General features: G+C 41.6%; 1 protein-coding gene across 3 annotated transcripts in view; it reads right to left on the reverse strand.

Annotated features, from left to right (window-relative positions):
* LOC137341588 (proton myo-inositol cotransporter-like) overlaps positions 1 to 16920 on the reverse strand; it is a 112654-nt gene that overhangs the window by 84463 nt on the left and 11271 nt on the right. For all 3 annotated transcript variants that reach the window (XM_068004819.1, XM_068004817.1, XM_068004816.1), the window contains exon 2: positions 10558 to 10717. In XM_068004819.1, coding sequence (XP_067860920.1) covers positions 10558 to 10717 — 160 coding nt within the window. The remainder of the gene's footprint in view (positions 1 to 10557; positions 10718 to 16920) is intronic.

The raw sequence follows: 16920 nt of genomic DNA on the forward strand, positions 1-16920 counted from the left end.
AGGGGGAAGGCTGCTCCCAGTTTAATGATGCCTCACTCCAGGTATCATTAGATGGGGTGAGGAGGAGGGGGAGGACAGAGATCTTCCCCCCGGCAGGCGGGAGGAAGCGGCCTGCCTCTGCCACCAAGGCCTGGCTCAAGGTGGCAGAGGAGGTCACCTGCACCACCAACATATCGCCCACCTGCATACAGTGCAGGAGGCGCTCCAATGACCTCAGTAGGTCAGCCAAAGTGAGTACACTTACTCATTCCCCTGCACTCCGTCTGCCACATCACCGCCCCCACCCCACATCTCCTTCTGCACTGCCAACACTACTCTGTCACATCACCCCTCACACCCACTCAAACCTCATCCTCATCTTACCTGCACTTACTCACCTCGCCACTACTCATCCCGCCACTACCACTCAACCCAATCCTCATACAATCTCATGGCTCTATCTCATACTCACCCTCTTGTGCATCTCTTTCACAGTCAGCCGCACTCAACCTGCCACTACCTGTGCTGCAGCCACAGGGCATGCATCACATATGTGCAGTAGGAAGCGTAAGACAAACGTGTCGTGAGCACGAAGGGGATGCACAAGGGTGTTTGAGGGTTTGTCATGGTTTTTACTTCTATTGATTTCTGACCAACTCACATCACATATTATATTGGCAACACTACTGCCATGTCTTTGTGAATCTTGTCTGGTTTGTGCAATAATGCCCTTTCCTGAGGATCACAATGAAGACCCACACCTGATGCCACCCATTGTGTCACTGCAGAGTGGGTGTAGGTGTATTTGCAGGGCTCTTTTGTGCAGACGACTGAGAGATGTTGGCGATGTCCCCGGTGGCACCCTGGAAGGATGCGGAGAAGTTGTTGAGGGCAGTGGTGACTTTGACAGCGACAGGTAAGAAGGTGGTGCTCGGGCCAACCAGGAGCAGCACACCAATGCTCCGTGTGCACTGCTGCTCAGAGAGGTCCAGGAAGCTGAGCCTCGGTCGGTGGACCCTGTGGCGAGGGTAGTGCCCCCGGCGACACATCTCTCTCTGCGGTTGCCCTCCCTCCTGCTGTGCAGGTGGATGTGTCACAGCACTGTGTTGTGGAGCTCCACGTATCAGAGGTGGACAGCTTGGCCGGCGATGCTGTTCGCCCTCCGAGGAGGTCATGACTGCAGCTACGGCGGCCCCCATCCGGAAGATGTACATCTGAGGGGGTCCGCAAGGTAGGTACATGTGTCTGGACCCCGGGGTAAGTGTGCAAGTTGGTGAATTTTCTTGTCAGGAGGAGGGTGGTGGAGGCCAAACTTTGTCCCAAGTGACAGAGTGGCCTCCTGCAATGAGTGAGGGTCTCCCCCCGCCCCCACCACCTGTCAAATGGACCTTTGCAGCTGCCACAGGCTGACAGCTGCAACATGTCCATTTCAACTGGGAGTGTTTCCCCCAGTATGGGAAACAGTCCCAGTTGTTTCTAAAATCCCACCTCTCCTGGCATATTCCCTTAATCAGGTCTGTTAATGACCTGAAATACCAAGATAAATATTCTTAAGTGGCACCCCGCCGGCTTTAATTGCCTGCGGGAGTTCCACATGCCGGGGCTGTGCGCACACGTTGACATGTTGCAGCTGTCAGCCTGTGGCAGCTGCAACGGTCCATTTGAGAGGGGGGGGGGCGGAGACCCTCACTCATTGCAGGAGGCCACTCTGTCACTTGGAACAAAGTTTGGCCTCCACCACCCTCCTCCTGACAATCAAATTCACCAACTTGCGCACTTACCCCGGGGTCCAGAGACATGAACCTACCTTGTGGGGAACCCGGAAGTGGGCGGGTTGGAGCCGGGCTCCCGACCCGCTCCGGGATTCCCCGATTTTCGGAGCCCCTCCGCCAGGAGGTGCTAAAATGGAGCCCCTTATCTGAACTGGAAACTGCAATTTCACAGGTGCCCCCAAGTGCATTGATCCTATCTCCTGTGGGCAAAAACAAACTATTGAATCCAATTGTAAACTAAAAAGCTCCCTTTTTTTTTTAATATATACAGTCAAGCTATTCTCTATTGCTCCTCATAACCTTAAAAAGAGGGATAGCACCCATTGTGGCTGTTTCCTCTCCAGGTTCTTGCAGACTATGTGTGCCCTTTCTCAGCAGGATAGGAAGCCAGTGACTTGATCTGTGACCCTTCCCCATCTCCCCCTGCCAGAGGACTGGCCAGTTGATCCTGCCAAATCAAACCTACCACCGTGGATCAGAAATCTTCCCCACCCACTGCACCTACATGGCCTGCCCAGACAAACCCTTGCTGTGTTGAGCCATTCTACCGTTACATATATGAAAATCACTAGACTGTGTTGGAATAGGTCAAAACACACACACACCCACACACACAAACACTGATCTGGGTGGCTAGTGCATTTACATTTAGGAGCAATCAAATTGCCTAGTCCCTCTTTGTCCCAGTGAATCTGGCCTTCTTATGTCAAGTTAAATAATGTTGGACCGTTAGGAATTAATCCTTGGACTGCTAAATCCTAAATCTGGCTTTATATCAAAAACATAATATGACTTAAGCTAAAAATAACTTCTCTGGCAAAGCCAAAAATCTGAAGGTGGTGATGTCTTTAGACAGAATAATATTAATTATCTGTAGCGATGACAGTATTTTTAATCCGTGACCCAGAGAAGAAAAAGAAAGCAAGAGGTCCTTGTTATGCGCTATCCTAACACTGGGACATTTTTTGCTGTCTATTCCAGTGCAAGGAAAGTGACTACTCAGGATTTAACAGCCGATCAGATCCATCTCCACAATTACCTACATGTTGGAACTATGAAGTCAAATTAAACCAAATAAAATCTTCACTCCAGTGCCAAACTCATCTCAGAGGTTGCATATCAGAATCACATACAATCAAGAAAGCATACAATTGGGAGTAATAATTCCCTTCATTAAAATATACTAAGTAGGCTCATCTGAATCTTGTTTAATTAAGAATTCAATAAATTTGTGTTACAAATGGTAACATTTTCACCACTTTTTATATCTTATTATAATGGTAAACCTGAGACCATATGTATCCATTTCTAAAGACTCAATTACAAAAGATTATGGGCATTAGAAACCATAGCTGTCTTGCACTCTTTTCCAACTACCTGTTTATAAAATTGGATTAGTGATTATAACCTCTCAAATAGCTCGTCTCGGTACAATATTTTCAACTTGTCTGGGGCAAGGGTGGGAACATGGCTTAAGCATAGCCTGGCACTATTAGCACAATTGGGATCATTGTTAAAAACAGAATTCATTAACACCTCAAAGTGATTAGATGCTAATTTCAGACAAGGGGGATGTGGCCCACTTACAGAAGCTGGTCATGGCCAATGAAGAAAACCGTAAAAGGTACTCCAACAATAAACATGCAGAAATCCAGCCAAAAACAGCAACAGTTAAAAAGCTCTTGAAAGCACTGCATCAGGTTCAAACTCCCAATTCTCAAGTCTTTTCAAAGTGTATCAATCAACATTTGCAAATGCCCCAACTTTAAGTTAGAAAATATGAATTCATAACATATCTGCACATATATCCAAATCTTCAAAAACAAATAGATCAATAAATAATTGATTTTCAGCACACACTGCAATTGGACCGGTTCTCTATTCTTTTGTTGTACACACTACACTTAAGCCATTGTCGCACAGATCTTAGCAGCTAGTTAAGTACTGGGAGAGGTCAAGAACAGGTTCCCTACCTGCTCTCAGCCCAAGTATGTTTCATGGCATGGGGGAAGACCTTGAAGGTAAAACAGAACAAAGTTTGTGCAGTAGCTAAATGAAATGCACCACCAAACACTCAGGTTTGTTTGATTCAATCGTACTATGTCATCAGTAAACCAATCTTTATCAGTACTTTTTGGGGAAAAAAAGCAATGCTCGCAGCCAAAAAAAAAAATTTGTTGATCTTAAATTCCAGTCACTTTTCACAGATAACAACTGTTGAAGAGCCACTGACTCGATTTATCCTGTATAAAAACACTTCCAATGTTATGAGTCAACTTGGACAAATTTTTTAGTAACTAGAAATCCAGCACCCTCCAAAAACTTCAGCTCATCCAAAACTCTGCTATCCATATCCTATACCGCACCAAATACTACTCACTCATCACCCCTGTCCTCACAGATCTACATTGATCCCCAGTCCCCCATGCTTCAAATATAAAATTCTCATCCTTGTGTTAATATCCCTTCATGACCTTGCTCATCCGCATCTCTAACCTCCTCCAGCTCTATAACCCACGCAAAATCACAATTTATATGGCTTCTTGTGCATTCCTCCAAACATCCCCCCTTCTATCACCTTGCTCCACCAATGGTGCCGTGCCATCAGCCACTTACGCCCCACATTCTGGAATTCCCTCTCCTCCTTTTCAACCAAGTATTTGGTTACCCCTCCTAATATCTCCTTTGGCTCGGTGTTGAAATTATTATGCTGAATGGTAGCTTTGCATGAACAACTTGTATTTATATAGCACCTTTAACATAGAAAAACATTCCAAGGAGCTTCAGAGGTGTAATCAGACAAAAAAATGGAAGTTGAGCCAAAGAATGAGATATTAGGAAGGAGTATCCAAAAGCTTGGTTGAAGAGGTGGGTTTTGAGGAGGTATTAAGAAGCTGGAGGTTTGAGGCAGTGGGGTTTAGGAAAAAAATTCCAGAGTGTGGGGCCAAGATGGCTGAAGGCATGGGTGCCAATGGTGGGACAGGGTGAAAGAGATGCGCAAGAGGCCAGACGTTGGTAAAGAATTCGGTGGGGGTGGGGGGTGGAGAGAGGTGGTTGAAGGGCTGGAGGAAGTTACAGAGATAGGGAGGTGCAAGGCCATGAAGGGATTTAAACAGGAGGATGAGAATTTTAGTGGGGAACCAAGAGCCCATGTAGGTCAGTAAAGACAAGAGTGACAGGTGAGTGCAACTTGGTCTAGGATAGGATACGGGCAGCAACGTTTTGGATGATCTGAAGTTCAAGGAGCATGGAGGATGGGAGGGTGGCCAAGAACGCATTGGATGAGTCAATTCTGGAGATACCAAAAGTATAAATGAGGGTTTCAGCAGCAAATTAGCTGAGGCAGGGTTGGAGCAGGCAATATTACAGAGGTGGAAGTAGGCGGTCTTTGTGATGGAGAGGATATGGGGTCAGCTCGGGGTTGTATAGGACACCGAGTTTGCGAACAATCTGGTTCAATTCTACCCCCTCCCCAGTGGCTGGGGAGGGGGTAGAATTGGTGGCAAGGTTACAGAGTCTGTGGCAGGGACTGAAGCCCATGGCTTCGGTCTTCCCAACATTTAATTGGCAGAAATTGTGGCTCATCTATGACTGGATGTCAGACAAGCACAGAGGCAGTAGATCGGTCGAGAGAGGTGGAGGAGAGTAGAGCTAGGCGTCATCATCAAGAAGCTTTTTCCTCTAATGTGGCACAACAGTCCTAGTCATGTGTGTTTGAGAATTTGCTTCCTTTCTCTCTTCACCACCACCTCCCCCACCCCCAAAATTAAAACCTTTCATTTAAATGAAATCTGTACTAAGTGTTGAAATAAAATCATCTGATCTGTGGCTAGCTGTCATAAGGATGGTTTAGAAGGGCTGTCAAAGGACGACGTCAGTACTTAATTGGTTCTTAGGATGTGTGCAAGAGTGGCTCAAATGTAGTATATCCACAACAAAGAACTCTAAAGTCACTTATTGAACATCACTTTCAATCTAATTGCATTACATCCTGAAAAACATGCATTTATAAATTGTTTTCTTTTTGAAGATGTGGATCAATGCGCAGAGATGCTCGGAATTCACAATCCCTTCAAACTTAAAAGGCCCCACCTTTGTCCATTTATTTTATCTTTTATTTAGGATGCTCTTGCTTGGAGATTTTAGTGGAACATTGCATTAATGATGCATGAGTAGAGCTGTTAAGACTGGAACTGTATTCTGTTGATGTTGGGTTTGCTTTGAAACTGTATGTAATGCAAAGCTGGTGTTGGGGGGGTGGTGGGGGGTGGTGGTGCAGTCTGCCACCAGTGGAGCATCCTTTCTCCAGGAAAGAACTGGCAATGTAAATAGGTACCCAGTGAAACAAACTTCAGGCTATGGCCCAGACCAGGGAAATGAAGTTATTTCAATGGCTCATACTGGCAGTTGTAAACAATTTTACAACACCAAGTTATAGTCCAACAAATTTATTTTAAATTCCACAAGCTTTCGGAGGCTTCCTCCTTCCTCAGGTGAACATACCGTTCACCTGAGGAAGGAGGAAGCCTCCGAAAGCTTGTGGAATTTTAAATAAATTTGTTGGACTATAACTTGGTGTTGTAAAATTGTTTACAATTGTCAACCCCAGTCCATCACCGGCATCTCCACATCATACTGGCAGTGACAAAGGAGTCTATGGATGTCTCTCTTGTAATTGGAGACATCCCCCTTAGGCAGGGGTTTATATCCATCTGGCCTATGTTCGCAGTGGGAGTCTGCCTATCCCCTACATAGAAATCCTTTTGGAACAGACCAATATCTAGGTTTGCTGTGCGACCGAAGCCTGTTTCTTTTCCTCAATTATACAAACAAGTCTACATCTCTGCCTGTACCTCCACTACTTCAATTGGACTTCTACTTTGTGCTGCTCCAAATTAACTTGCGCCTTTCAATAAGATCCCAAAACAATTCCAGCATTGAATAATTAAAATAGAATAAGCTCGTGTGGAACATAAACACTGGCATAGACCTGTTGGGTTGAATGGTCTGTTTCTGTGCTGTAAAATTCTATGTAATTCTAGGTAACATGGTGCAGAACAGAAACTATCAAAATGAATGCAGTTCTGCCAGTGTAATACTAAGACAAAATAACTCAAGTACATTAATTGGGATGACCTCATTCATGCCATCACAACATGCCCATTACACTGACATATTGTACACACACACACATACACACGCGACAGGATGGTCACATTATGGTATTTGTCACACCCGAGATTAAGTTTCCCATATACTTACATTGTACTTAAACCGTTTAGTCTTCCTTGCTGCCAATTGTTGGATCTCCAAGGTATGTGTTCCTGTGACACAATGCTCCAAAACTCACCCCTCTTATTTCAGGAAATCAGCCTCTTAGCACTCTTAAGCTCCTTCCAATAATCTAAATATCACACCAGAACATTATATTCCAAATAGGGCCTCACCAAGGCCAGATACAAGTAAATCACCTCCTTAGATCTCTTAAATCAGCCATTCAGCTATATATCCGAACATTTTATTTCCTGAAAGTATGAGAGATATGCAAAGCAATTGAATCGAATGTGTGTTTATACTGCTTCATCTGGTTGAGTACAAGAAAGAAGAAGTTTGCATCAGGATTCTGAGATTGAGCAGTCTGTACAGTTAAAGGACATTCTTATATGCACAAACTTCCTCTTCCATCTAAGTATCCAATGTAATACTTCTTTCTTGTAATCAGTCAAGACAGACAAAAATCAATTTGATAAAACACAAGTGTAAATCATTTACAAATATTCAAAGCTAAATCCTCTTTTCCTGTCATTCTTTCCCTCTCAAGTTCTTCTCAAGCTACCTGTTATCTAAGAAAACAGACTTATTTTTTTTATAGAAAGTAAAGGACTTGCTTTTATATAGCACCTTTCACAACCTCAAAATGTCCCTAAGTGCTTTACAATAAATCAAGTACTTTTGATGAGCAGTTACTGTTGTAATGTAGGGAAATAGGTCAGCCAATTTGTGCACAGCAAGGTCACACAAACAGCAATGAGATACATGACCAGATAATCTGTTACAGTGATGTTGATTGAGGGATATATATTGGCCAGGACACCTGGGAAACGCCCCTGCTCTTCTTCAAATAGTGCCCCAGGATCTTTTATGTCCACCCAAGAGAGCAGACGGGGCCTCGGTTTAACTTCTCGTCCAAAAGACAGCATGCAGCACTCCCTCACTATTGCACTGAAGTGTCAGCCTCACGTGCAGTATTACATGCTCAATCTGTGGAGTGGGGCTTGAACCAATGATCATCTGACTCAGAGGCGAGAGTGCCACCACAGAGCGAAGTCTAACAACTAAATCAATTTGATACAAAGCCACAGACAGAAAGAATGACAAATCTTGACACTTACTGGTGAAGTGCCTCGCTGGGAGCAAGCAGACAAAACAGATTGGATAAAGCATACTAATCTCAGTAACCTATAGTTGACAAATAATAACTTCTGTTTTAAATGAACAAAAAACACGCATCATCTTTTTCTGTATTCATATTCCTCACTCTTCTTTTTCAACTCCCATTTGCAATTGTCTTTTCTCCGTACAGCAACCGAAAATCTAAGTATCGTATTCCATGTGCCCCAATTTTCCATGAAGAAACACATTGAGAAGCCACAGCACAGTATCCTTGGATAACATGATTTCCTGTGACAATACAACTCCTCCCCCCCCCCACCCACCCCCCCCCCCCCCCCAAATGCACTCCATTTCATAATTAACCTCTCCCTCCAATTTCATTCTGCAGGGCTCATTCTATACACGTTTCTCCCCCTACTCGTTCAATTTTTCCTCCACGACTTACTGCTCATTGTTTGCAACTTGCGAGATATAGAAACTGAGGCCGATTAAGTATGGCCACCCATCCATTTTCAAATACAATGGGGGTGATTTTAAACCCCAAGAACGGGTGGGTTGGGGGCGGGTGAGATTTGAAAACAGTTGTTTTTTGGGCCGCGACCGCAACCCAGCTTTATTTCCGGTTTAACGTCGGCGCAGAAAAGTACAGGCTTCCCAATGGGAATGCCAAGTCCAAAAACATTGCGGTCACAATCCAAAAAAACAACTGTTTTCAACACCCACCCGCCCCCAACCCACCCATTCTTGGGGTTTAAAAGCACCCCCAATAATCCAGTTTTCAGGAATGACTGCCCTTTATTTTCAAGGGAACAAAAATGAGAAATAGTATGGGTTTCAACTGCTGTATTTTTTAAAAAGTATTTAAGAACTGGCATTATTGCACATAACTTGTTTTTAAAAAAGCCACACACCTGGTTTAAAACCAGGCAAAAAAGTTTATATCTGCTTTTAACTGGACACTTCTGCTACGACTCAGTACGCTACTGCTACAACATCCAAAGCAAATGATTGTGGAAGACAAGTTATTGGTTCAGATGTTACAAGTGCATTTTCATCCACCACAAGTTAGAACATTGAGAAAAACAGTGGAAACATTCCTTTCTCAAACTTAAAAAAGGTACTTAGGAATCTTAAACCACTATGAACAAAGCTGTCAAGATTGGAAAATTCCTAGACACGCAGGCCTAGATTTTTTGCCCATTACACGTGATTAAAAACCTAGCAGGAGATGTTCAGTCATGAGCCACTGACCAGAGTCACAACTCATACTGAAACAAAAGTGGTTAAAAATTACAAGATACATTGGCCTCGCAGATACAAAAGATTACCAAGTGGTATTCTTCATCCTCAGCTCTTATTTTCCCATCTTTCTCTCTTTCCATACTTCTCATTACAGTCCATTTGGCTGTAAGGTTTCAGAGTGTTTTCTTTCACTTTGCCTTGCAAAAGAAAACAAGCACCTGCTCTCCAGCAAAGAAAAACAAGAGAAATGTTGGGACTATCAGTACAATCAAAACAAACAGAAATTGTGATATTCCATGAAACACTTCCAAATACAGGTGAGTTATTAGACCTAACTATGGCCAGCTTGACATATTTCGTAGCACTGTCAGCTCAGAATTAAAAAGATGGTGGGTTTCAGCCTGGTCCAGGACAACTTAATTGGTCATTTGTTGCATTGATGATTGGATGATTTTGCTGTGTGAAAATGGCTATTGCATTTGCCCACTTAACAAACTAATTATATGTGAAGTACTTTGAAACGTAATATAAACACAACCTTTCTTTTTTGCATCAAATAAACCATTTTTATAAAAGGCAACAGTCTCAGGACACTTTGCGATAAGAATTCAAATACATTTTTTTTAAATACAAGATATGCACACAATACAAGGCTTGCATAAATATAGCTAAAAGGCAAATACCTTAATGCAAGAAATTAACACAAAAAGCAGGGAAATTAGTCAGCTCAAAATGTCAACTTTTATAATGATTATATAGATTGTTGTGATATCTAGATGAAAGATAAATCAGTTTGATAGAACTTGAATAATGTTGTCAACTAATAAATACTCATGTTCAAAAGCTCATCTATGCACTGTACAGCTGTGTGGATCACATCCTCAGCATGGTCATCTTAAAATATAACAAATTGTTCTAACAGGAAAATTTGACAAGAGAATAAGACAGGCTATTTGTCTGGTTAAAGTGGATTTCAAATTGTTTTCTGTTTTATATATGGTGCCAGGTACATGAATTGACATTTATTAGAACTTTAAGGAAAAAAACTCTGTCTTCTGAAATGTGTAACTATCAAAATATTTGGGAATTTTTCTGGTACATACATCACTCAATTATAAGCCTTTAAACAGTTCCTAGAATAAACTGCACTGTTCGATTTTACACTACGTACCTCCAGCCATTCGTTTCAAGGTAGCTAAATGCTCCATCAATAACACTTGCAAAGAATTGTCCTCCAGTAATGAAAAGAGTGTTCACGGTAACTAATCGTCCTCTCAGATGGGAAGGTGCAGCCTCTGCAATGTACACTGTTACTGTCATGGAAGCCAGTCCTGGAAAAAAAAAGTGAACATACAGAACTGAAGACATCACAGGCAATCTATACCTTATTTTTCATTGAAGAGTTAAATTGCAGTAATTTAGTTATGAACATAATTACTCCTAGAAGCAAAAGGCATAATGGCCAGAATGCCTCTCTGTTCTGAGGTTTATGTTCTTGTTATTATCGAGTAGGAACAAGTAACCAGCCAACTTAATAGAGACGTTCGCCCATTGCAAATTGTGACGAGGCAATTCAAGTCATCTGAACCACAGACCAAAATGATTTAAGGGGTTTGCGAGGCAGCTAACAAAAAAAAATCAACTTCCTTTAGTTCAGAAATTTTGAACAACAGGAAAAACCAGGCAGATTTACAGTCCTTTATGTATTACTACAATAGAACATATTACCATGTGACCAAAATTCAGGTATTCAGTATAGCACATGTGGAATTGAGAAGCACATTTACAGGGATACGAAGGCCTCCTATAGGAAATTGAAAACCAAAAAGCAACATGTGCAAAGACTGCTAACTCAAGCAAACAGTTTGTTTGCATGTTTTCAGTAGGTTAGACAAAGAAAAACAACCTGCTGAAAACATGCAGACGAGAGGAGCGTGTTCAACTGCAATGTTCTCCACAGTTAGAAAGCCTGTCAACACACAAAACCTGATCTCTTTTTCAATTTCAAATATTTATCCACTTTTTCCTTAAAAGATGCAATGGTCTCTGCCTCAGAAACTCCCTGTGACAATGGATTCCATGTTTTAACAACTCAGCAAAAGAAAATGCCACCAAATCCTCTCTTTACTCAGTAATCATGTTAAATTGACTCCTTGACACTGACTCGTCAACCAGAAGAAAGATTTTTTTTGCCTATTCACCCAGCCAAATCAGAACACTATAAATTTTTTTAAAAGCCTCTATTAAATTTCTCTGCTCCAGCAAAGTTTTTATTAATTCATTCTCGGAATATGGGCATAGCTAACAAGGCCAGCATTTATTGCCCATCCCTAGTTGCCCTTGAGAAGATGGTGGTGAACCTTCTTCTTGAACTGCTGCAGTCCATGTGGTGAAGGTATTCCCACAATGTTGTTAGATAGGAAGTTCCAGGATATTGATCCAGTGACCGTGAAGGAACAGCGATATATGTCCAAGTCAGGATGATGTATGACTTGAAGGGAAACTTGGAGGTGATGGTGTTCCCATGCACCTGCTGCCCTTGTCCTTCTAGGTGGTGGAGGCCCCGGGTTCGGAAGGTGCTGTCCAAGAAGCCTTGGTGAGTTGCTACAGTGCATCTTTTAAATAGTTCCAGTTTCCCAAGATTCTAATCACTGGCATCATACTGGTGGATCTACACAGTGTATTCTGTGGCTTTCAGGTCCTTTCTATAACGGGCGACGAAAACTGCACACTGTACTCATGACCCAATCACGGCCATGCACAAATTTATTACCAGTTTAGTCTTGCATTCTATGTTCTTATTTGTGAAACCCAAAATGCCACACCCATTAAATTATGGCTTCCTTCTTGCGCTCACTTTCAAGAAATTATGTATTTTTTCCCCCAGATCTCTGCTGTTCATCCACACCTTTGGAGTATTTTTTCGTCAAGTGTACAGTACCACTGTTCATTTTTCCTCCCAAAATTCATCACTTCACGCTTCTCCACATGAAGTTGTATTTGCCTGCCCGTTCCACTGAACTTTCATGCTCTCCTGACATTTTTTTTTTAAAAAACAGTCCAACTAATTATTTGTCATCCCCACTTCCCTCCCCACTTTTGAGTCATCGGCAAGTTTCAATATCATGTTATATATGGACTTTGGCACAGGGAATATACGCACGCACACATCAAAAGTGGACTCCCCTGGGGTACATCACTTCCAACTATTCTCCAATCTGAGCAGCACTCATTTATCCTAACCTTTTGTTTCCTGTTGTTCAACCAACTTTCTATGAATGCAGCTACATTTCTTCCTCCGTATACCATAATTCTTTTTTATTTAACAAGCCTTTTGAGAAACCATATCAAATATGTTCCAAAAATCCATGTACACATAGAATCACAGTAACGTTACAGCACAGAAGGAGGCCATTCAGCCCATCGAGTCCGTGCCAGCTCTACGCAAGAGCAATCCAGCTCGTCCCACTCCCCCACCCTTTCCCTGTAGCCCTGCAATTTTTTTCCTTTTAAGTACTTATCCAGTTCCCTTTTGAAAGCCATGATTGAATTTGCCTCCACCACTCCCTCTGGCAGTGCATTCCAGATCCTAACCACTTGCTGTGTAAAAAAGTTTGTCCTCATATCATATTTGGTTCTTTTGCCAATCACCTTAAATCTATGTCCTCTGGTTCTTGACCCTTCCATAAATGGGAACAGTTTCTCTCTATCTACTCTGTCTAGACCAGTCATGATTTTGAATACCTCTATCAAATCTCCTCTTAATCTTCTCTATTCCAAGAAAAACCACCCCAGCTTCTCCAGTCTATCCATGTAACTAAAGTCCCTCATCCCTGTGATCATTCTAGTAAATCTCTTCTGCACTCTCTCTGAGGCCTTCATATCTTTCCTGAAGTGCGGCGCCCAGAACTGGACACAATATTCCAGTTGTGGCCGAATCAGTGTTTTATAAAGGTTCATCGTGACTTCTTCGCTTTTGTACTCTGTGCCTCTATTTATAAAGCCCAGGATCCCGTATGCTTTTTTAACTGCTTTCTCAACCTGTCCTTCCACCTTCAACGGTTTGTGTATATATACCCCCAGATCTCTGTGTTCCTGTACCCCTTTTAGAATTGTGCCCTTTAGTTTATATAACCCTCCTCATTCTTCCTACGGAAATGTATTACCTTGCATTTGTCTGCGTTAAATTTCATCTGCCGATTGTCCGCCCATGCCACCAGCCTGTCTATATCCTCCTGAAGTCTATCACTATCCTCCTCACTGTTCACTACACTTCCAAGTTTTGTGTCATCTGCAAATTTGGAAATTATGCCCTGTACACCCAAGTCCAAGTTATTAATACATATCAAGAAAAGCAGTGGTCCTAGTACCGACCCCTGGGGAACATCTCCCTCCAGTCTGAAAAACAGCCGTTCATCACCACTCTCTGTTTCCTGTTACTTAGCTAATTCTGTATCCATGCTGCTACTACCCATTTTATTCCATGGGCTTCAATCTTGATGACAAGTCTATTATGTGGCACATCATCAAACGCCTTTTGAAAGTCCATATATGCCACATCAACTGCATTGCCCTCTTTGTTACCTCATCAAAAACTGTATCAAGTTAGTTAAACACGATTTGCCTTTAACAAATCCGTGCTGGCTTCCGCTAATCGATCCATACTTGTCCAAGTGACTGCTAATTCTGTCCCGGATTATCGTTTCTAAAAGTTTCCCCACCACTGAGGTTAAACTAACTGGCCTGTAGTTGCTGGGTTTATCCTTACACACCATTTTGACCACGGGTGTAACATTTGCAATTCTCCAGTCCTCTGGCACCACCCCCATATCTAAGGATGTTTGAAAGATTATGGCCAGTACCTCTGCAATTTCCACCCTTACTTCCCTCAGCAACCTAGGATGCATCCCACCTGGACTGGGGACTTATCTACTTTAAGTACAGCTAGCCTTTCCAGTACCTCCTCTTTATCAATTTTCAGCCCATCCCGTATCTCAACTACATCTTCCTGTACTGAGACTCTGGCAGCATCTACTGTATTTCCTTCATTTATCCGGATAAAGGACCCAAATAAGGTGGTCAATGCCTTTGGTCGGAAGAAAATTGGAGAGAAAAGTGTAAGCTTGCCACTCTGAAATGGAAAGCAAGACTCAAGCAGAAAATGCAACATGTTTTGCTTCAGAAAGGTTTACTTAGTGCAGTAGCAGAGTAACTTACATCAACCATGAAAGCATTAAATGTGCATAGGAATATCCTCTAAATGAACTACAAGGCAAGGTTAGATGGTTCTGGTCTTGAATCATCAAAAATATGATGCTTCCAGTGGCTTTGACTAACCACTCCAGCTGGCAGCACATTTGCTCTAATCTTATTTTTCCCTCCAAGAACTGAAACATAAGTCGAACTGTGGAAAAAAAATCTCACCAGCCATTTGCAGGTTACACTTTTCATTTGATCATGGCTGGAGGAAATTAATAACCAGGTTGCAGAAAGATATATTAAAAAATGCAATACATCTACTGAATCACAAAGACCTAAAAAAAGACAATTAGCCAAATCAGGTTTATGGTAAAAACACAAGTAGCTCAATAACACAGTCATTATATCAAATCTGACTGCAAATTGTGAAATGAAGTTCACAAAGAGAGTAGGAATAAAACCGGCAGGATGCACAGTGCATCACTCTTATGGTCCGATGTCCCATTCCTGATGAACAATCTCTCAAATATTTTAATTGGGATCTTATGATCCAGACAGACTGCATTGTAAAATAGACTCATGCACAACTGTGTGTTTAACAATATGTCATACCCTTACAATATGTCATACCCTTTAAAAGTATCAAAATAAAAGTAGTATTATTTAGCATCTAAAATTATAGAACAGGTTATTTAACTGCAAATCAAGAGCTCTACTTTGTTTTCCTCAAAAAGTGAATTACGTATGTTTTGATGCATACAAAACAGTGCTAAAATTCTCCGTGCTAAACAGGGATCATACACGGAATTAGATTTAAAACCAGACAGATTTGTATGGTCAAAATTGCAATTGAATAATGCCAGCCCATGTTTATCTTATTGGAAGCTTACTTGAAATCCAAGCCCATGATAGGATTTGATACAGACAGGAAGGATTTGAAACAGACAGGAAGTCATTAAAAAAATGAAAATCAATCTAGGTTCATTATGTGCAATGAGTGAGTTAAAATTTTTGTGATGACTTGTTTACTGACAAAAATAAACTAAGTAATAGTCAATAAGCTGAATTAAAAAAACCTTACGTTTGAAAAAAAAGCATAAATCACATAATACGGTATAATCAGATTCAACCCAACAGTAATTTTATCCATGGAAATGACAATATGAAGTTTGATTCAAATTATTCAGCTAAAAATAAAACATTTTATAGCAATGTTGCTGCAGCTATATCAAATTAATTTTATAGAAAAGTCTAACAGAATTTAGAGGAAGACAGACAGAAAGAAAGAACAGATTTGCATTTATATCGCGCCTATCACTACCTCAGGACACCCCAAAACACTTTAAAAGGCAATAAAGTACTTTTGAGATGTAATCACTGTTGTAATGTAGGAAATGTGCCAGCCAGTTTGCACACAGCGGGGTCCTACAAACAGCAATGAGATAATAACCAGATTGTCTGTTTTTGATGTTGGTTGAGGGATAAATAATTAGCCAGGACACCAAGAACTCCCCAGCTCGTCTTTGAATAGTGCCATGAGATCTTTTACGTCCACCTGAGGGGCAGATGGGGCTTCGGTTTAATGTCTCATCCGAAAGACGCTTTCAAAAGCATACAGATTTGAAAGATATAGAATATTTCAAATAAATATCAGCCAACTGAGCTGTAGTCGAGATGAACATTATGTTGCATGCGAATTATCAATCAACAGAATCTAAAAGGTCCAAATCAGAAAGTCTGGTACCAGTATTTCCCAGAATTTCAATTTCACTACACAAATACTGTTCAATATTTCTCTATGTCTATTTCACAACATGTAATTGGGTGCAATGTCAATGTGCTGAAAAAAAACAGGAACTAGGTGTTTAGACAGAGAAACAATTCATAGGAAATGCGTTAGTAAGAAAATTCAGTGCTGACAGAGCATTCACCTAAAATTTAAAACTCACCCTCTACCCACTGCCCCGCCCCCCTAAGTATTTACTCGTGGGGTACGGAGGTAAAATAGAGAACTGCAAAGCCAATCCTGAGCATCACAGAATTAAATTATGGGGAAGAACTGGGGTTCCTTAGCCATGAAAGGAAGGGGGGCTGGGTTAAAAACATGTACAAGATATTAAAATAGTATTGATAAGGAAAACCCAAAAGCAAAAGTAAGCCAAGACAGTGGTTATTGGACATGCAGCAGAGTTTTGGACAAGTTACACTTTATGGTGGATGGAAGGCCAGTAAGGAGAAAGTTGGTTGTCTATTAAGTATGATAGGGTGTAATCATATGAGGAAGGGGGAAAAAAACAATATGGGGTTAATATTTTTGACTGATGAATGTAGATGA

This window comes from Heptranchias perlo, chromosome 24 (genome assembly GCF_035084215.1).
Source record: "Heptranchias perlo isolate sHepPer1 chromosome 24, sHepPer1.hap1, whole genome shotgun sequence".
NCBI lineage: Eukaryota > Metazoa > Chordata > Chondrichthyes > Hexanchiformes > Hexanchidae > Heptranchias > Heptranchias perlo.